This window comes from Lithobates pipiens, unplaced genomic scaffold (genome assembly GCF_037356315.1).
Source record: "Lithobates pipiens isolate NorthernLeopardFrog02 unplaced genomic scaffold, aLitPip1_a1.2 Scaffold_16, whole genome shotgun sequence".
Lineage (NCBI taxonomy): Eukaryota > Metazoa > Chordata > Amphibia > Anura > Ranidae > Lithobates > Lithobates pipiens.
The window spans coordinates 264,157,644-264,179,269 of NW_027507748.1; the positions used below are offsets into that span (position 1 = coordinate 264,157,644).

General features: G+C 41.7%; 1 protein-coding gene across 1 annotated transcript in view; it reads right to left on the reverse strand.

Moving 5' to 3' along the window:
* Positions 1-21,626, reverse strand: part of LOC143984136 (uncharacterized) — a 128,085-nt gene that overhangs the window by 51,715 nt on the left and 54,744 nt on the right. Inside the window, exons 4-6 of the mRNA XM_077484447.1 lie at positions 2,960-3,438; positions 952-1,004; positions 441-866 (exon numbers count right to left, since the gene is read on the reverse strand). Of these exons, the coding sequence (XP_077340573.1) occupies positions 441-866; positions 952-1,004; positions 2,960-3,438 (958 nt within the window). The remainder of the gene's footprint in view (positions 1-440; positions 867-951; positions 1,005-2,959; positions 3,439-21,626) is intronic.

Consider the following 21,626-nt stretch of genomic DNA (forward strand, 5'->3'; position numbering starts at 1 on the left):
ATGCTCAGTTTGTTGTGTATTGCTATAGAGTTTTTTTTATTTCTTGGGAGAGTGCATATCATCAGCACAGGGCCAATCAGCACTGTCCAGACAGAGGGTCAGGGGTCCTGCAGCCTCATAGGACAATCAGGGGAGAATGAAAACTCCTCAAACAAGCTTTAACCAAACACTGATAGAAGTCACAAGACTGCTCTAACTGCTGATGAGAAAAAAAGTTACGTGGCAGTTTATATTTACTAAAACCAGATATAGTGATCAGATGCAGGATCCTGGGTTTACAAACACTTGAGGCATATTTTATAGTTGCGCAATTTAAAAAAATATATATTTATCCTTACTCTTGATAAATGGGTAAATAAAGAAAACGTAATTGAAGTGTGTGTGCGTGCACAAATATTTTTTGTATGCAAATATTTAAATGGATTTTTGTTTTACATTACCTCTTTGGTATCTTTCAAGCACTTAGGCTGTGTTGCCATCTCTGTAGTGCTTGGTTTAGGGTCACATATTGGTTCTTCACTTTGTTTATGAATTTCTGTATCTTCATGTTCTACTTTCACATCTTCTTTGGCAGGATTTATCCCCTTATCTAAAGGCTTTATACCTTCGTCTGAAGGCTTCTTATTCTCACTAAAAAGTTTCATATATTCTTTTGAAAGCTCTGCACTGACTTGTGCAGGTTTTGCTCCATCTTGTGTAGCCTTTGCACCATTCTGTACAGGCTTTGTTTCTTCATGAGTAGGCTTATTATTTTCTTCAAGTAAAGCATCATCTGGTACAGCCCTTGCCTCTTCCTGTGCCGGGTTTGCAGTCTCCTGTGCAAGATTCTTATCCTGTGAGGGAACAGTCCTAGTTTCACTGGGTTTCTGTTTTAAATCAAAGAAACTAACATATAGCAATTAAAGTTTACAGTCTTGCAAAACAAATTGAAAAGATAAAGAGAAATCTCACCGGAGAGCTGCCACCTACTAAAGTTATAACACTCTGCCCTTGATTATGGACCACTGAAAAAAAAAAAGAAGAAAAATCAGAAACTGATGTTTCTAGCATATCCATTACCTCTGCATAAGAAACTGGGGGAGAGGTACTAAAATTGGTGAACACAGAATCTGGTTACTATGCACAGCTGCACCAATAAGCTTCCAGGTTTAAGGCCGGGTTCACACTGGTACGACACGACAGTCATACGACTGTGGATCCGACTTTGTACTGCGACGTGAAGTCTAACATCCGTCCGACTTCAATGAATGGGGATCCGACTTTAATCCCGATAATACCAGGCACTTTGTGTATGGTATAAATTTTTAGGGGAAACTCCACACCACATATAAAAAAAAATATAAATAAAAAACCCTTTGGTCTGGCATGGATTTTAAAGGGGAACCCCCCCCCCCATGCCAAAAAAAAAAAGGCATGGGATCCCAGCCAAAATCCATACCAGACCCTTATACGAGCATGCAGCCTGGCAGGTCAGGAAAGGGTGTAGGGATGAGCAAGCGGCCCCTCCTCCTCTCCTCCTGAACCATTCCAGGCCACATGCCCTTAACATGGGGGGATGGGTGCTTTGCTTTGGGGTGGGGGGTGCAGGGCCCCCTGCCCCAACTTGCCCCCATGTTGATGGGGACAAGGGCCACTTCCCGAAAACCCTGGCCATTGGTTGTCAGGGTCTGTGTATATTTATTTATTGGTTAGTGCAAAACGTTATAGCGTCTACAAACTAGGGTACATTTTCTGGAATTTACACAGCTTTTAGTTCATGACTGCCCATCTCATTTCTTGAGGTGCTAAAATGGCAGGGCAGTACAACCCCCCCCCCCCAAATGACCCAATTTTTCAAAGTAGACACCCCAAGGACATTGCTCAGAGGCATGTTGAGCCCATTGAATATTTCATTTTTTTGTCACAAGTGATTGAATAATGACAAAAAATAAAACCAAGATTTTTTACAAAAAGTTGTCACTAAATAATATATTGCTCACACATGCCATGGTTACATGTGGAATTGTACCCCAAAATACATTTTGCTACTTCTCCTGAGTACGTGGATACCTCAAGTGTGGGACTTTTTGGGAGCCTAGCGCGTATGGGCCCCGAAAACCAAGCAACGCCTTCAGGATTTCTACGGACGTAAATTTTTGATTTCACTCCTCACTACCTATTAGGCTCTCTTGCAGATGTGTCATTTACAGGGAAAAGACGAAAAACATTTGACTGACAAGTGCTTCCAAGGATTAGCTTTTATAAATGTAAAACCTTTATCTCGAAACAAAAACAAAAAACTAAAACTGTTGCTGTAACTGCTTATAATGCGTTAGCTGGAGTTTGGCTTCAATTTGTTAGTGTATCAAACTCTTCTGGTCCATCTAACACTCCCCTACCCCAGATTAACAATGCTGCTGTCCAAATGTGCAACTTGTGCTCCTTCAACCAGAGTGGAGGCACTCTAATACAGTAAGTAGGTTACTGGCCAGTAAGTATGAGCTCAGGCGTGTTTGCAACTCCACGTGCCCACGCATGCCAGGAAGCTGACACTCTGCAGCGCTAATCACAGGCAGCGAGACATTATCGCAGACAATACAGTTGATTCTTCAGTGAGATGTATACTGAATGTTAGCCTAAAAGGGCAAACAGGAAGTTCAGCTCAAAAGCAGAGACTTGCCCACTGTGCCATATCTAGGGATTTAGGATCTAGGGTTCACAGACCACAGTGAAAATATGTCTCACTATCCAAAACAATGGAGGTATAATTCCATTTCAAGGGTTTTCTGTTTCAGCCACATTCATTTTCTTAACTGCACTAAAAAGGAAACTAAATATTGAAATCTCTCTGACCACTATGGATAACAAACCCACTTCCCCGGTACTCCACATTGATTTAAAAAAAAAAAAAAAATCCCTATAATTGCAGCATATGGTTCTCAACTTATTCATTACTCTAGCAATACCTGCTTGTACTCACCTGACTGTACAGGTTTTGCCGTATTAGTCTTCATGCCAACATCATTTTCTTTCATTTGTGGCTTATAGGTACTCTTATGAGTATACTTCTTATGCTGAGATTTTGAAAGAGGATATTGACCTGATTCTCCATGACTTTGCTGATATCCCCCATGGAAATCCTTCTGATAGCCACCTTCATGGCGGCCTCTCACGCGATAAGTTTGCTCTCTGGTACCTCTCTGCTCATGATATGGTTGGTTTTCTTCGTGATATTGTTGGTTTTCTTCATGATATGGCCGGTCTTTTCCACGATATGGTCTGTCTTTTGCACGATATGGTCGGTTTTCTCCACGATATGGCCGATTTTCTCCACGATATGGCCGATTTTCTTCATGATAATCATGGTATGTGTTCTCTTGATATTCCATATACTGGCCCTCATCGTAATTTCTGTCATGGCTTGCATTATGATTATACTGCCCATAATTGTTATGGTCTCTGAAAAAAAAAAAAAAAATGATTACTACATTAAGTATAATCAGGAATTTTTCCCGCTACCTCTGACACTGGGCTCACTACTGTCACATGTAAACACAAAAGCGACTTCTGTGTTTAAAAGAAACAGCATACTTCTCCCAGAAGCTCCCACAGAACCATCCCTACCCTGCACTATCCCTATGACAGCTGAGGGGCAGAGGATTTACACAGCCACACTGGTTTCCTGAAGCCCTCACCCCCAGCACTCTCCTACAGTAATTTGTAGCTACTCTTCTGCAGCAGCCCATCTCTCCTGTACTCAATAGGCGAGGGAGAGCTCTGTACTTGGGGAGGGTTTTGGGAAGGTAAATTTTAGTTGTAAATCTGGCCTGTGAGAAATGCACTTCTGAAACCTGCACTCTTTACATAGCACACTCCTAAACTCTGCACCCAGGGCTCAATGCAATCCTGAACAATACACCATGTGCGTAGCACCTTCTTCAACCCTGCATCTTCCACTCTTTCACCCTGTGCATAATAATGCATTCCAGAACCTTGCACTCTGTGCACAACACACTCTTGAACTCTGTGCCTAGTGCATTACTCAACCCTGCACCCTGTGCGCAACATGCTCCTGAACTCTGTGCGTAAGCTCAACCCTGAAACCTGTGCGTAGCATAACCCTGCAAAGCATGTGCGATGCACTGCTTAACCCTGCACTTTGCGCACAATGCACTCCTCAGCCTGAACCCAGTAACACGCTCCTGAACCCTTCCATTCTTTGTAATATGGACTTCTGAAACCTGTGTGAAAATGCACTCCTGAACCCTGCACCTTGTGGGGTGATGTGTAGGGGGAGAAGGGGGCGGACTTGGCAAGCTTCTGCACTTATTCTCCAATGAAAAAGCCCTGAGTAGAATAAATGCCAGAATTAACATCAAGAATACATTTTATAAATAAGAATATGAATTAGAATGAATTAGTAAAGAGAATAAAAGATCAATAAAAAAAAAAAAAAAAAAAAAAAGACACATTAGCTGTTTGTTTCAAGACTTTGAAAATATCTAGAAGCCAGATCAAAAGGGGTTACAAATGTCTCTCTTGTATATCATGATTAAAAAGGCAGGGCTGCACAAACCCACTGTAATCAACGTATTTCTATGCATATAATGAAAAAATATACATTATGATGTTAAAAATTTGTGCCATGCAGAAGCATAATACGGTGTACACTCAACAGCACCCTTTAACCAGTCTGATGCACAATTGTAGATTACACAACCTCTGAGACAAGGTCTTGCCTTTGGCCTAGATTTTTCAATGAAAAACATTGTAAATCACTATGGATAAACACTCTCCTGTTTGATTGGTAACACAAATTGCTAATCAGCCAATCACGTGGCAGCAACTCAATGCATCAAGACGTGGTGTAGAGGACTTGAAGTCTCAAACCGAGCATCAGAATGGGAAAGAGGGGATTTAAGTGACTTTGAACATGGCATAGTTGTTGGTGCCAGATGGGCTGGTCTGAGTATTTTAAAAGCTACTGATATACTGGAATTTTCACACACTACCATCTCTAATGCCGCGTACACATGATCAAATTGTCCGGCAGACTTAGTCTGGTAAACAATCCGGCAAACTTTCTAACGAACGGACTTGGCCACACACGGACACTCCGAAAGTCCGGCAATTTCTAACGCGATGACGTACAGCACGTATGACGGGACTAGAAAAAGGAAGTTCAATAGCCAGTAGCCAATAGCTTCCTTCTCGTACTTGCTCTGAGCATGTGTCATCCTTAGTGCACCGGACTAGCACACTGACGAACGGATTGTCCGCTGAAAGCCAAGACAAATTTTGAGTGAAAACTACTTTCTAAGTCTGCCGGACTTTACGACGAAAAAGTCCGCTGGAGCCCACACACAATCGAATTGTCTTGCGTAATGTGGTCCGGCAGACAATTCGATCATGTGCACACAGCATAAGGTTTACAGAGAATGTTCTGAAAAAGATAAAATATCCAGTGAGCGGTAGTTGTGTGGAAAAAAAATGCCTTGATGTCGTCAGAAGTCAGGAGAATTGGTAGACTGATGCTAGATGTTAGAAAGTAACAGTAACTCAAATAACCACTCCTTACAACCAAGGTATGCAGAATACCATCTCTGAATGCACAACAAATCGAACCTTGATGGGCTGCAGCAGCAGAAGACCACAGTGGGTGCCACTCCTGTCAGTTAATAAGAAACTGATGCAAAAATTCACACAAACTAACCAAAATTGACAAAAGAAGATTGGAAAACCATTGTTTCATTTTAGGAGTCTTGATTTCATCTGCTAAATTCAGATGGTAGGGTCAAAATTGGCGTAAACCTCATGAAATCATGGATCCATCCTGCCTTGTATCAACGGTTTAGGATGGTGGTGGTGGTGCAATGGTGCAGGGATATTTTATTGGCACACTTTGAGCTCCTTAGTACCAATTGAGCATTGTTTAAATGCCATGGCCTACCTCAGTATTATTGCTGACCCCGTCCATCCCTTTATGACTACAGTGTACTCATTTTTTGGTGGCTTCTTCCTGCAGGATAATGCACCATGTCACAAAGCTCAAATCATCTCAAACTGGTTTCTTGAAAATGACCATGAGTTTTCTGTACTTCAATGGCCTCCACAACCACCAAATCTTGATCCAATAGAGAACCTTTGGGATGTGGTAGAACAGGAGATTCTCATCATGTTTGTGCAGCCGACAAATCTGTAGCAACTGCGTGATGCCATCATGTCAATATGGACCAAAATCTCTGAGGAAGGTTTCCAACACCTTTGTTGAATCCATGCCTTTAAGGCAGTTCTGAAGGCAAAAGGGGGTTCAACCTGGTACTAGCAAGTTGTACTTAATAAAGTGGCTGGTGAGTGTATATTGGATTGTATACAAATATAGCGTATACATATTCAAAAAGCAATATAGAAAAATTGAAGCTGGACTCCATGCCGAAATAAAAATTTGCTATTTTATTATGCTTTGGATTCTTCAAATAAAATATTGCTTCTTGTATCCAATAAAAAAAGAAGTGGGATTTTGACTTGCCAGTAACTTCCATTTCTTGGAGTACAGTATAAGACACAGGCAGCGTATTTAGAGACCCTGGGATAGCGGCAGTTACCCTCAGATGACTGGACATTGGCAAGCTTTTTGGGACATGCTTGGGGTGCTTCTCCTATAACCCTACACTGAGTCCTCAGTTTTGTAACAAGCAATGCAGAGTAACCAATAGGAGAGAAGGTGTCCTGTACTGTACTGATATAGAAGCTAAAAGCAAGTCAAAATTACTCTTACTTTAAATCATACAGTACATAAACAGGACACAGACAGTTTTGCACAGAGCAACCTTGATCCTCCTCTTTTCAGGTCCCTCGTCAGTGCCCCTGGCTCCTACCGCTCCATTGAATGCCCCCATAGGAAGCTGTTCCCATGGGGGCGCTTGTTCAAACTCACTCCCAAACCATGCTGTTTGCATCTATTCAGACGCAAAGCCCAGCCCCCCCTTCTCTGCTCACAGGTTTGGCTGACATAGGCTTGGATGAGAGCAGCAGGAGCCAATGAGAGCAAGAAGAGGAGAGAAGAGTGGCTGCAGAGTGCACAGCACTGGACCGAGATCTTGCCCAGGTAAGTATTATGGGGCAGGGGCTGCAGGAGGAGCTGCCCTAAAAATGTTTTTTACCTGAATGCATTCAAGTACAAAAAACCTTTTACCTTTACAACCACTTTAAACAGAGGGGCTATCAGAGGGTGCTTCCCAGATAGCAAGGATAACTTTCCACAAATTTGTGGCAATGTTGAATTGCAAGTCTTAACTTGCTGCACATTTTTACTGGCAAGTTGTACACTTGCAGAGCATTTGAAGCACAAGTTCTAGTTGCCACTTTTTCAAATTTGACAAATTTGTGTGGCAAGTCTCTAGCAAGAGCAAAGTTGCAGTGGTGAGTTTACAGCAAGAGTTCTGCAAGTCACAGTGACTCCTGTGGTGGGATGACTATTGCACAACTGTCAGGATCATCTAGCACTCTTGCTCCTCATTCCAGCATCCAGGTTTTGGCTATGGTATTCTGTCCACCTGCAAGCTGATTGATGCAGTCTCTGGGTGGAAAGTCAAACCTGTTATAAGCCAGCTAATCCCTCACTTGGATGCTTGTGATAGAGAGTGAAATGTGTGTGGTTCCTGGTCAAGCTCCCCGTCTGTCTGCCCTGTTAGATTGATGCTAGACAGATAGCTAGATAGATCGCCCTGTGTATGATCTTGGACCGGATTTTGGACTATTCCATGAACTCAGCCTGCCTTTTACCTGGACTCTCATAGAACCACGTTACCTATCTGCTTCCGCAAGTACCAATTTGCTTTGCTTAGTTCGCGCCTACACTGGTGTGGTGACTAGGCACTATAGCATTGTGTATTAAGTCCTGGGGGCAACAAAGTACCGGTAGGCCTGCTTGCCTTATGGGAAAGGGGGCTGCTATAGGTGACGAACACAAAGTAGCCAGCTATAGTGTCTGGCCACCTGCATTGGAGTAGATGTGACAACATCATAACTGAATCAGAACTTGCAGCAGACTGTTTGCGAAGAATGTTGATCTGGAGTCATGCAATGCGGACTTGCTGCAATTGTGCAGCAAACTTGTGAAAAATGCGTTTTGAACCACGCTCCCCAATTTTAAAATTCATCAACCTCAGCCAATCAGCAGAGCCAGCAAACTTGGACACAAACTAGATCTCCCAAAAAAGGTATAAAAAGGAGGATGCCTCCCATGGTGAAGTGCATATTGTTTATTTAAAATAACACGCTATACAGATTGAACCTACAGTGGATACATTTTTAACACAGCTCACAATTTTTGCAGGGATGCCGATATGCACTCCACCTGCGTTCAACTACTGGCGGAAGTGACGTGTAATGCAAGATCACACCCAAGACATCATCAGGGATCACATGATCGGACACATCCCTTTTAAACATTACCCCCATCTTAGGATATCCAATCCAGTTCAATACTTGCTTATCAAAATTAAAACCCTCTAGAACGCTCAATGTGGTTTACAACCAGTTTCTTCTATTTAATAATCTATATTCATTTTTTTAAATTACGTATTAAAATGTGTTATAAAATTTATATTGAACTAGGGATACCTACAGGATTTAAAGTAGGCAATTAAAAAAAATCTACTCAGTTACATTTTCTCAAATCACTTTAGAATACATCATAATAGGGATCCCAGTCTGGTGTCTTTTTGTGGGATCAACAGAGTTGAATCACTTTGAAGAGGTGGTAACATTATTACCGTATTTGCCGGCGTATAAGACGACCTTTTACACTAAAAGAAAACGGCCAAAAATCGGGGGTCGTCTTATACGCCGGGTATAAAGCAGGGGTCATTTTCTATGCAAGCCGCCCACTGGATGACAGCCTACTGGATGCTCGCAATAAATGTGCGGTAATACTGTATACAGTATACACCGCTGAGCCAATCCTGGCATGCAATGTATTCTATTAGTGAATACAAAGCCTGCTCGGATTGGAGTAACCACCTCTGCCAATCCGAGCAGGCCATACGGTAGCCTGCTCCGATTGGCTTTTGAGAGAGGCGCGGGCTGATGATGTTACAGCCCCTGCCAATCCGAGCAGGCTTTGTATTCATGAATAGAATACATCGCTCGCCGTGATTGGCTCAGCGAGGTATAATGTATGTATACTGTGACACAGTGTTAACTGTTACATCGAGCAGGCTGACAGACTGGTCGGAAGAGGGTCATCTTATACGGCAAGTATAGCACAAATCCAACATTATAAATGGAAGATTAGGGGGTCGTCTTATATGCCCAGCCGCCTTATACGCCGGCAAATACGGTAATATCCAACAATGAAATGGAGTGTATTTTTTAATTAAATACTTTAATTCCTGTAGGCATCAACGCAGATATGGATTTAAATTGCTTCATATCCAATTATTAATGTTTCAGCATTATTAAGGTGTTCCAATTGGATTCAATCAATTGGAGAGTGTGAAAGGATACACACAAAATTATAATATATATATATATATATATATATATATATATATATATATATATATATATATATATATATATATATATATATATATATATATATATACACACACACACATACATACACACATTTTTTTTTTACCTAATATCTCAACCTAAACAAGATGGTGCAGTTGAGTATGTGCCCAATAATTAGTTTCTCCTACCACTAGAGCAGTGTTTCTCAAATCCAGTCCTCGGGCCCCCCCAACAGGTCATGTTTTCAGGATTTCCCTCAGATGAAACGGCTGTGGTAATTGCTAAGGCAGTGAAACTGATCAAATCACCTGTGAAAAATAATGGAAAACCTGAAAACATGACCTGTTGGGGGGGCCTGAGGACTGGATTTGAGAAACACTGCACTAGAGTGAGATGAAATTGATCCCATTAAGATACAATGGTAGTTCCTGGTCCCCACCAAAGGAGGCAGTATAAGGATTGGAATCCCTGATTCAAAATACATTATATAACATATTTGAATACGTCATATTTTAAAAATTAACAGATTATTAAATATAAGAAACTGCCTGTAAAACCCCATTGAGAGACCTTGAGTTTTAAGTGTGGTAATCAAGGATTTAACTGCATTGGATATCCTAAGATGGCAGTAGTGTATAAAAGAGGGAGAGACATGTCCGGTCATATGATCCTTAACCACTTGCTTACTGGGCACTTAAACCTCACTCCTGCCCAGACCAGTTTTCAGCTTTCGGTGCTGACGCACTTTGAATAACAATTGCGTGGTCATACAACACTGTACCCAAATTAAATTTTTATCATTTTTTCCCCACAGCTGGGGGTTTTTATTTTTTGCTAAACAAAAAAAGAAATCATGTTTAATAGTTTGTTATAAAAATTTTGCAAACAGGTAATTTTTCTGCTTCATTGATATGCGCTGATGGAGGCGGCACTGGTGGGCACTAATAGGCACAGTTAATGCGGCACAGATAAGTCGGTACTGATGGGCACAGATAAAGCAGCACTGATGGCCACTGATAAGATGGCACGGATGGGCACTGATGGGTACCACTGATAGATGGCACTCTATGGACACAGATGGCACTGATGTGCAGGAGCACTGTCCAGGCACTGATTGTGAGCACTGATAGGTGATACTGTGGGCACTGACAGATGGCACTGGTGGGCACATTGCAGTGATCGGGACTGATGTCCCACTCACTGCCGCCGGTGATCGGCTTTTTTTTCTCCTCGCACTGAGAGCGCGAGGAGAAAAAATAGCCGATTACCGGCTGTGTTGACATCACGTGATCAGCTCTCATTGGCTGACAGCTGATCACGTGGTAAGGGGTCGGGATCGACTCACCGATCTCAGACACGCTGATCACAGAGCGCACCACGCGTGCCCTTCAGGGGGTGCGCAGGCCGCTCGTGCACAGGACAATAGACGTCGTCCCGGCAGTGCAGGTCCACGCTGTAGCCGTCATTCGGCTATAGCATGGATCCCTAGTGGTTAATGACGTCAGACATGCTGACAAAACGCATTGGATGGGATCTTGTGTGACACGTCACTTCCGCCAGTAGTGGAACGCAGGTGGAGCGCATATCGGCGCCCCTGCAAAAATCGTGAGCTCTGTTAATATTTTATCTATAGTAAGTTCAACCTGTATAGCGTGTATTTTAAATAAACAAGATGTACTTCACCACCCCTATCTTTTTATACAGTTTTTGGGAAATCCCAGTTTGTGTGCAAGTTTGCTGGCCCAGCTGATCAGCTGGGAAGAGCATTGGGAAACTGCATCCTCACTCTGCTTAATGTGACTACGTGTAGTGGGAGTCATCCGAGTCCGGTGAGTGGGCTGCGAGTTTGTTGGTGGAAGAGAACATTATAACACTGATGTGGAGTGGATAAGAAGACAGCAGATAATTCACCATTTGTATCAAGTTGAAGACATCTGGTGGCTGTATATGGACAGGACATTGCACTGAATGCACTTTATTTTTGAGCACTTATTTAATCTAACACTTTGTTTGATTTGATGAATTGTTTTTGATAAAATCGTTGAGAAAAACGCTTGATAAAATTGTAAAATTTGGGAGCGTAGTTTAAAAACACATTTATCACCTTAAAAACAGGCAGCTCTGTCAAGATTGCATTAGTATGCACAGAATAGGACACCGATTTATTGCGCAGGTTAAGGGAGATCTCCTAAATTTATCACACAAACTTGTGAAGCATGGCAAGTTTAGCAATAGCTTAGCAAGTCATTTTCAAACTTGCAGCTCAATTGCTTGCTATCTGGATTCCTGGAGACCCCGCTGGAGTACCTTAGACGTCATGATGCTCTACGACACTCCAGCGACATCTCCAAGAATAGTCTCGAATAGCAGAGCAGGGAGTGATCTATTCCTCAAGCTGTGCTGAAAGATTAACCCTTTAAAAAAAAGGAAATGCGTGGTCCAAATAGTTTTTGGAGTTTTTAAGCCTTGGTAGTTACAAGAGCATACTGGACCCATGAGTGAGTGGGTTCAATTAAAAAAGGGCACACCGAGTGGATGGCTAATATCATGGTGGAGAGCACTTTTTCAACAAGACAGTTTTGGGTGGAGTAAATTAAAGATGATTGGAAGAGTCTTGGTAGATACTGGTCTTTTGCACTACTGGATTCATTTGGATATGAGATATTTTTGGACACTTGAGTTATTTGATGCATAAGTGTTTTTTCTTTGCCATTTTGCACGATATACATACCGTACATGTACTTTATGGTATATATGCAAAAAAATATATAGACCAATATCAGCCTAACCAAGAAAATTCCCAGGATAATACAGTATTAAAAACAGCAGGTAGCTGGTGGGCAGCAACCATCCACTCACGGTGTTGGTCCAAAGATAGATAAGGATCACAGGCATGGCTACCCAACAAACTCAACATTCATCTAATGAGATGGAAAAAGTAATAAAGAATGCAGTTTGTGAAAAAGGACGGTCACTGGATATCCCAATATTCCCATGGGGGGGGGGGGGGGGTAAACTCTGCCCACTGTCTCCCGGTCCAGGACCAGAAACTCCAACGTGCCTGATGGGCACTCACTCATGCGCAGTGAATCAAACACCCGCTGCCGAAACATTGAAAGAGGGCATAGCAACGGGACCAAGTGAGCTAGCCAGGACAGAGGGACAATATGGACTGATGTCCCCAATGTTAAGGTGCTCAGAAAGGGGCCCATAAACATCTGCCTAATGCAAAAACCAGGGCAGGAAACCAAACTAAACCGATACCAGTATCCCGAGTGGCAACAAAGAAGAGGGGGTCCCCTGGGGGTGGACTTTTAAGGCACGTACAAATTATAATAGTGTACAAATTATTTTATTACATAAAACCAACAAAAGGTAATTGAATATACAGTATACATTAAAAAGTACACCAACAGGTATATATACAACCAGTATTGATGCTATGTCGTATCATTCATTTGAACAGAAACACCCTAAGCGTTTCGGAGCTTGGAAAAGCGTGTCCTTCTTCAGGGGTGTGTGGATACAATGTTTCTGTAGAATCTAATAAATGGCAAGGAACAGGGTAGCACAGTTATATAGTATCTAAACAGGTGGTGACACACGGGTACAAAAAATAGTTAGACACAATTTCAAAATACTTACAATACTGTTAACATATATGACAATAGAAATAAATATTTCTTGTAATACCTCTTTATTTAGAGGGTACCTTTGTGTTTCTACAAAACTTTGTATTCTCCTGTTCTGGTCCACTAAATTTGAAGTAGTGGATTCTGCATATTTAATGTTATAATTTCTATTGTTTTCAAAAAAGTGTTCATCTCTTTTCTGATTGTACTTGACCCTGCCTAAGCTCATGGTTACTACCCTTTGTCTTAAGCTATTATACTAGCTTTTATAAATATTACCATCAGTAAAGTTTACCCCTTTTTTTTTTGCTCCATGGTGGTTGTGCAAGCAGCATCAGCTGTTGATAGTTAAAGGGGCCTTTATTATCAGAGCCACCCTGACCGGTGTCTGCAGACCTTATTGGCAGGACGCCGGCTGGACGGACCTCTCACCCTCTCCCACAACTCCATATGGTGAAGTAAGTTATCAAAGTGCGGTTCACCCTGCGTTTTTTACTCCTATGCAATATTGATCACAGCAGGTATAGTTTTTCCCTATTGTTCTATACTTCTAAGGTGAATTCTGCTTGTGCTATTCAGTGTATATTTGTTTATTTATACAGATGATATCTGATATCCCAATACTCTTTACTCCATTACATAATAAGCAGATTTGTCTGATACACATAATATATAGGGAGGCCCCCTTTTGCAGCACTGTCAGTGCCGAACCTTTTGTTACTACATTGCTGGCTGTCATCTTTTAATTTACTCAGATGCAACCTATACTTTAATTAATTTTTTTTATTTGTACTTTTTAAATGACGCGCTAGTTTCTGCCCTGCACTGTAATTGTCAGCCCCAGTGTTTCCCCACTTGCACTGCTCACCCGGTGGGGTCAAACCTTTTACTTTTTATTTATTTTATTTATTTTCTATTTATTTATTATTTTTTATTATTTCATTTATTTTTATTTTTTTGTTAGCATTGTTTAATGTTTAACTTTCAGTCTTTATTTATATATATTTATTCTTACCCCATTCAAATTACTATCATTACGTTTTATTTCAAATTTTTTCCTAACCAGGTATTATTCTAGGTAAAACAACTATAAAAGTCCCAGTTCATATTAAAAAAATCTTCTTCCCCCAATAGGGGACTGCAGACCTGTTTTCACACCACTCCTGCAGGATCTCTACAACACTTTATTGAATAGAGATAGACTGGGGCATATACCTCGAGCATTGGCGGAGCCAAATATACCCATATGGTCCTGTACAATTGTTTGTTCTTTTATCAAATGGTGCCCATTGTCATATATGTTAACAGTATTGTAAGCATTTTGAAATTGTGTCTGTTTAACTATTTTTTGTACCCGTGTGTCACCACCTGTTTAGATACTATATAACTGTGCTACCCTGTTCCTTGCCATTTATTAGATTCTACAGAAACATTGTATCCACACACCCCTGAAGGACACGCTTTTCCAAGCTCCGAAACGCTTAGGGTGTTTCTGTTCAAATGAATGATACGACATAGCATCAATACTGGTTGTATATATACCTGTTGGTGTACCTTTTAATGTATACTGTATATTCAATTACCTTTTGTTGGTTTTATGTAATAAAATAATTTGTATACTATTATAATTTGTACGTGCCTTAAAAGTCCACCCCCAGCAGACCCTCTTTGTTGTGATGTTTTAGGATGTGGCACAACAAATTTACGTGACCCTGTCATACCCTCTCTTTTGAGTATCCCAAGTGGTGGAGGACTGACATGACAAGGTGACAGTTAATATGAAATCAAAAATACTAAAACAGGGACAAGGGACGTTCACAGACCATGGGACCCAGGCTGGCAGGTAGGTCTTTTGGCTTCTCCCCAATGCGATGCCTGTGTGGATTGTCTGCATTGGACACTGATAGGCTGCACTGATGAGGTGGCACTGATGGACACTGATGGACACTGATAGGCTGCACTGATGAGGTGGCACTGATGGACACTGATAGGCTGCACTGATGAGGTGGCACTGATGGACACAGATAGGCTGCACTGATGAGGTGGCACTGATGGACACAGATAGGCTGCACTGATGAGGTGGCACTGATGGACACAGATAGGCTGCACTGATGAGGTGGCACTGATGGACACAGATAGGCTGCACTGATGAGGTGGCACTGATGGACACAGATAGGCTGCACTGATGAGGTGGCACTGATGGACACAGATAGGCTGCACTGATGAGGTGGCACTGATGGACACAGATAGGCTGCACTGATGAGGTGGCACTGATGGACACAGATAGGCTGCACTGATGAGGTGGCACTGATGGACACAGATAGGCTGCACTGATGAGGTGGCACTGATGGACACAGATAGGCTGCACTGATGAGGTGGCACTGATGGACACAGATAGGCTGCACTGATGAGGTGGCACTGATGGACACAGATAGGCTGCACTGATGAGGTGGCACTGATGGACACAGATAGGCTGCACTGATGAGGTGGCACTGATGGACACAGATAGGCTGCACTGATGAGGTGGCACTGATGGACACAGATAGGCTGCACTGATGAGGTGGCACTGATGGACACAGATAGGCTGCACTGATGAGGTGGCACTGATGGACACAGATAGGCTGCACTGATGAGGTGGCACTGATGGACACAGATAGGCTGCACTGGTGGAAACTTATGGGCACTGATATACTGCCAGATGGGCACTGATGGGCAATGATAGGCTGCAATAATAGGCTGCACTGGTGGGCACTGATGGGCTGCACTGGTGGGCACTGAGGTGGCCCTGATGGGCACAAATAGGCTGCACTGGTGGGCACCGATTTTTTTGGAGGGGCATTTCATTCTTGGACCCAGGCAGCACAATGTCTTGGGCCAGCCCTGCCAAAAAGGTTGTGAAACAGAGACCCAGCGCAATAACATAATATGATGGAAGGAGGATCAAAAGACCCATTTTAAAGCCAAATCGCAATCTCAGCCCAAACAGGGCCTGTAGCTCAACTCATTAAGCCCAGGAGTAACAACTGTGCCAAGGAACCGGATCAGCGAGTCTCTCGTTGCAAAATGACCTTATCCCTATCACTGTCATGGGGGTCCTTAGGGATATGTTCCAATCTCACAAAAGAAAAGAGAGAAGTATCAGAATTTGGTTTAAAACCCATGTTGCAGCTGGTCACCTTGCACTTTTCAGAATAATAATTCCATAATAATAGTTCTCAGAGTAATAAATGCAATTATTAATTCTTTGACGAAGTGTCTGATTGTCTTACACAGCTACATAGGTGGACTTGTGTCTTTTTTCAAACTCATCGAGTACAATCTATGTGTGTGATTATATGTAATTATTGCATTGTATATACCTGTATGTTGCTGTCGTCTTGCCTATGTAAAAGGCCCCGAATGCACAGAGCATCAGTTGTCTCAAAATTGATGTAAGTTGGGGTAGAATAATTCCTCATTTGGAAGGGTCATGAATCCTATCTCCTTGAAGGAGAAGTTTACCTTTTTCTTAAATTTTATAAATGCACCAATAGTACTATCCAAAAAAATATGCATTTATAAAATGTAGATGTGTGCAACTACTGCATTATCTTGAGAAAGGCAAGATAGCTGCCAACACTACAATGTGACAAAATTGTATGGGTAATAAAAGTTAAAAAAAGTGTAGTGCTATAGTAAACAGAAAATAATAACAGTCATATAATGAAGATGACTCCGTTAATAAATAAAGTGGCAATGTGCTAATATAATGCAAATGAACATTAATATTTCTGACCAATAAAGTGCCAGCATGAATGTTATAATTGTGCAAATCATACACTGAAAAATCATCAATATTATAAAGTGCAGAAAGTAAAATATAAACAAGTAGATAATGAAAGTTCGTCCAAATCCAAACATGGAAATCACCCAGCTGGGGTGAAATGAAGTAGGAGATAGAAAGTCTATATGACAATGGAAGATCCTAGCTGGTTGTAAGGATCACCGAAGTTGTGCATCCACCTCCAAGGAGGGAGGGTAGGTACTCTTACTGGAATATGTGGACTCTAATCCCTGAAAAATCAGGAATGTAATGGTCTGCCCAGTAGAAGATGTGTCATATTTTGTGCTGTGGCAGGACTTTGTGCATCCTTGATGGTTTATGTACACCACTGCTGTGGCTTTGTTGCACAGTAACGGACCCTAGGTGGCCCGAGAGTTGTCCAATTAATGAGGGACAAATTTCCAATGCGTTGGACAACTTGGACTCCTCCTGCATCCATTAACTCTGTATTTGACAGGACAGAGAACTCACCCTGTCCAGAGAGCCTTGTGTGCATGGTAAGGATCTTCCAGTAAAGGTGCAAGTTTTCATGTGCGAGGTCATCTGAAGAGGTTTTTCTGTAATGCTTTAGTGGCAGTTTAAATTTCCAAAAGTCCGTACCAGGAATCATGGTTTGCCTTGTTAAAGGAAAAACACAGGTGGGTCCATTGTGGATTACCGTGTTCACAACTTCACCTGTTCCTCATAGAATGGATAAAATTGTAAAGAATTATAGAACAGAAAAGGCTTTGTCATGCTGTTTCTACTGTCTTACCATTTTCAAATTAAAGTTATTAGGCAAAAATTTTCTGGGATGGCAAGTCAAGATCGCGGGTTCCCGACCTGCCATCCCCGAGCATCAGCGTGAAGAACAGAGCTGGCACTAGAGGAAGCAGCTCAGATTCTTCCTTTATAGCGCACATTGTACCAAATGTACTCCGCCTGTGACAGGATGCAGCGCGATACAGGAAGAAATTGGCTCTATCTACTGCAGCCACATGTTTCCTTCCATGATGCTTGGGGATGGTGGGGTTGGGAACTAGCCAGCAGACCCCTTTCAGACCCCTTTCACACTCAGTTCAATCGGGTCTGCGTGTCAGTTTTTTTAGGTGGGCCTAATTAGACCTTCCATTCAGCTCTATAGAGCGGCAGATGTAAATGGACATGTGTCCGTTTACACGCCTATCTCCAATTCGATCCACCATAAAAAAAAAATGTTTGGTCAGATCTGATCGTAGGACCCATAGAGCAGAGCGGGCTGTGTCAGTGTCTTCTCTACATATGCAGAGTGGACACTGACCTGTCATCTGCCTGCTCTGCTCATTGTGGCCTGTGACCAGTTACCAAGTTGATAAAATGGCCCTCGCTCCTTAACCTGACCAGGTACATATAGTCATAGCGTCAATACCATCTCAAATGTCTAAGAGTAGTAATCAGAGAAAAAGAAGTACAAAAACAGAAAAGCCAGTGCTACTACCCATACACCACATAGATAGCAGAGCTCCCAGGTGCTTGATCCACAGTAGAGTAATGTTGAAAAAATGATCCGCACTCCATTTCTCTTAAAATTGTTTAATTTTACTGAATAGCCACAGTGAATAAATGCAGATTGAGTCAGTTGACGCGTTTCAGCCTATAAGGCCTTAGTCATAAAATTTTAAGAGCAACAACTGGAGTGCGGATCATTTTTTCAACATTACTATAATCAGGCAGAGAAAAAGAAGACCAAAACAGTCCAATACCAAAACACAAAAAATAAAATTGGTGTATATCACGCGGACATATATCTAATAGCAGCCAGCACAACATTATGGCAAGTGTAAATCAAAAAATAGGCGAAAAAGTAAATTTTTTTGTGCAGCACTCAAAAAAAAAAATACTAATTCATGTATATACAAATGTACACTGTGCAATGACCACAAAGACTAATGATAATGAAAAAGAGATGTGAAATTCATACCCAAACTAAAGTCCATGTGCCATCATATAAAGGTTGTTATGAAACAAACACAACAGTCATTGAATAGACGGCGAAAACAAATTGTGTGACTAGAAGTGGGATTCCACGTGACAACGTTGAGGTGAAGAGACAGACAACAGAACCACCACCGGTTAGTGAGGAGGCTTACAGGAGTGAGAAGACTCAAATGGGCATATGCTCAGTGAGTCAACAAGGCTGATGGTGCAACCACCAAAGTATGGGACCTCCACATCTGGGTTCCAGATCAAGTTGTAAGAGAATCCAATTGGTCAAGAGATGTCACCGAGAAGCAGTCCTCAGAAGCAGCCAACTTGTCAGACCAAATCCTCTCAAGTGTTCAAAATAGCATGACCAAGAAAGAAAATACTCCACCTAGTGTGAATCCGTATAAACATAAAACATTTAATAAAATAAATTTGGAAACACTCACGTTTAGAAAGTGGATCAAGCGCTTAAAATTGAGGTTTGTAGGTAATGCAATGACATAGTCCAGCGCGTTTCATCTAAAGAGACATCTGGGGTATGAGCCTGCTGTAATCAGTGCTTTTATATATGTTATGAAGCCTGATAATGAGATTACCAACCTGTGATCACAATTGCTGCTTCCTGCATGTGGACACTGCACTTCCTGATTTGGACAAAATGGCGCTGGGGTGTGCGTTCCAAGTCTCACTCTAGATAGACTTGTAAAATCCATTGACATGTGAGGAGGCGGGCTTTTGGGAGTCAAGCCTCACTATGATCTGCATAGGAAGTAACCGGATCAGCTGACACAGTGTCCTATGGGGACGTGGCCATAAACCAAGCCTCAAATACTCATGGACAGCTCGCGGTTGAACCCTCGCTTTGAGGGGATAGAATCAGCAGACACGTCCATCATGTCGTCAACGAAAAATACAATGATCATCAGCATTTGGCTCGCCACCTATAGGCATAATGTGGTACATACCTCAATCTGAATAAACAGAGAGGTTAAAATATCAACCGCAATCTAAAAAGGAAGTGAAAACAGCCGTGACACCATCATGTATTTAGAAAAAAAAAAAGGGAAGCAACTAATCATATAAACAGAAAATGAACTTAAATTTGAAACTATTTGATCACAGGATGGGTCTATGCATAATCAAATTGAATAGTAAATAAATGTGAATACATTAATTGAAATTATTAAAAAAAAAAATCCTGAAAAAAAAAAGTCCTAAAAAATTCCTTGTAGTATAAAAATAATTTCAATATAAAAAAAAAAAAAAAATCATGAGTTACACCTTAGGCTCTGTTAATGAAAGCATTGAGGTCTCATTCAAATGTTAAGGCCCAAGGGGGAGTGGTATTGGAGCTCATAAATCCAATAAGTTTTGAGTCATAACATGCCCCTGGTTGTAGTCCCACCCCACTAAGGGGGAACATACTCATTGATAATTAAAAAATTCAGTACCCATAGGATCTCTTATGGAACAGTCAATAACGTCTTGGGACATTATGTTAAGTGTCACCTTACCTAATGAGAGCTATGTGTTCATTAACGCTCACTGAAAAGGCCTGAATGGTTCTGCCCACATATTGCTTGCCACATGGGCAGGTCAGCAAATAAACCACATTTTTTTGTGGCACAGGTACAGACGTGTCTTGCATCGCCCTTGTGTGTTATGAATACATACAATATACTTCTTACACGGAAAGTAGCCAACCCAATTATGGGGAAAAAAAAAGTTCTAACTGGGGGGTTTATGATGTTAGGTGCCATTTTGCTCTGTAAAGATGGCAACTCCCTGTATATCACCATACATTGGTCTGGCAGTAGGGGGCCCAGAATTTTGTCTTTTCAAAACATCCCAGTGCTTACGAATAATTGACTTAATCTGCATATGTTCAGTAGAAAATAAGGTGATCAATGATCACTTAAAGGTTTCATTGAACGTATTATTAAACTCAGAACTGGGTTTCTCTGTCTCAGCAGGGAGTTTCTCTCCATCACTAATGCTCTCTGTAGTTCACCCTCAACTTCACTCCGATTATATCCTTCAAGGATTCTTTGTTTTAGGACATTCGCCTGAATTTTGAAGGTTTCAGTATCAGAATAGTTCCAACGCAACCTTAGAAATTGGCTGCGCTGAATTGAGCGGAGCCACGATCTATGTTGGCAACTGTCCACATGGATAAATCTGTTGCGGTCAGTTGGTTTAAAGTGGATTTTAAATATGAATTAACCACCAACAATCTCAATGTCCAAATCCAAGAAGGTTATCCTCGCCTGACTAGACTGATAGGGGGATTTCGCTGACCTATTGTCATTGAGGAAGACAAAAAATGAATCAAGAGAATCGGAACTGCCATTCCATACAAGAATGCCATCTATAGATCTTGCCCAGATGACCAACTGAAGCCACTTTTGGGCATAGCCATCCTCCTCCCACTTGGCCATAAAAAGATTGGCATGGCTGGGGACAAGTTTGGCCCCCATTGCCACTCCTTTCTGTTGAAGGAAAAAATGGTTATCGAACCAAAAATAAGTGTGTTGAGGCAAACTCCAACAACTCAATGATGTATGCACTTTGAAGTTGTGTAAGAGAAGGGCCTTTATACAAAACAATGCTGAACTGCTTCAATTTCCAACTTAAGTGGTACTCAAGTATACAGGGAGGCCACATAAACAGTGGCCATGATGTAGCCCCCCTGCACATCAACATGTGCCAACAGTCTAATGGTTTTA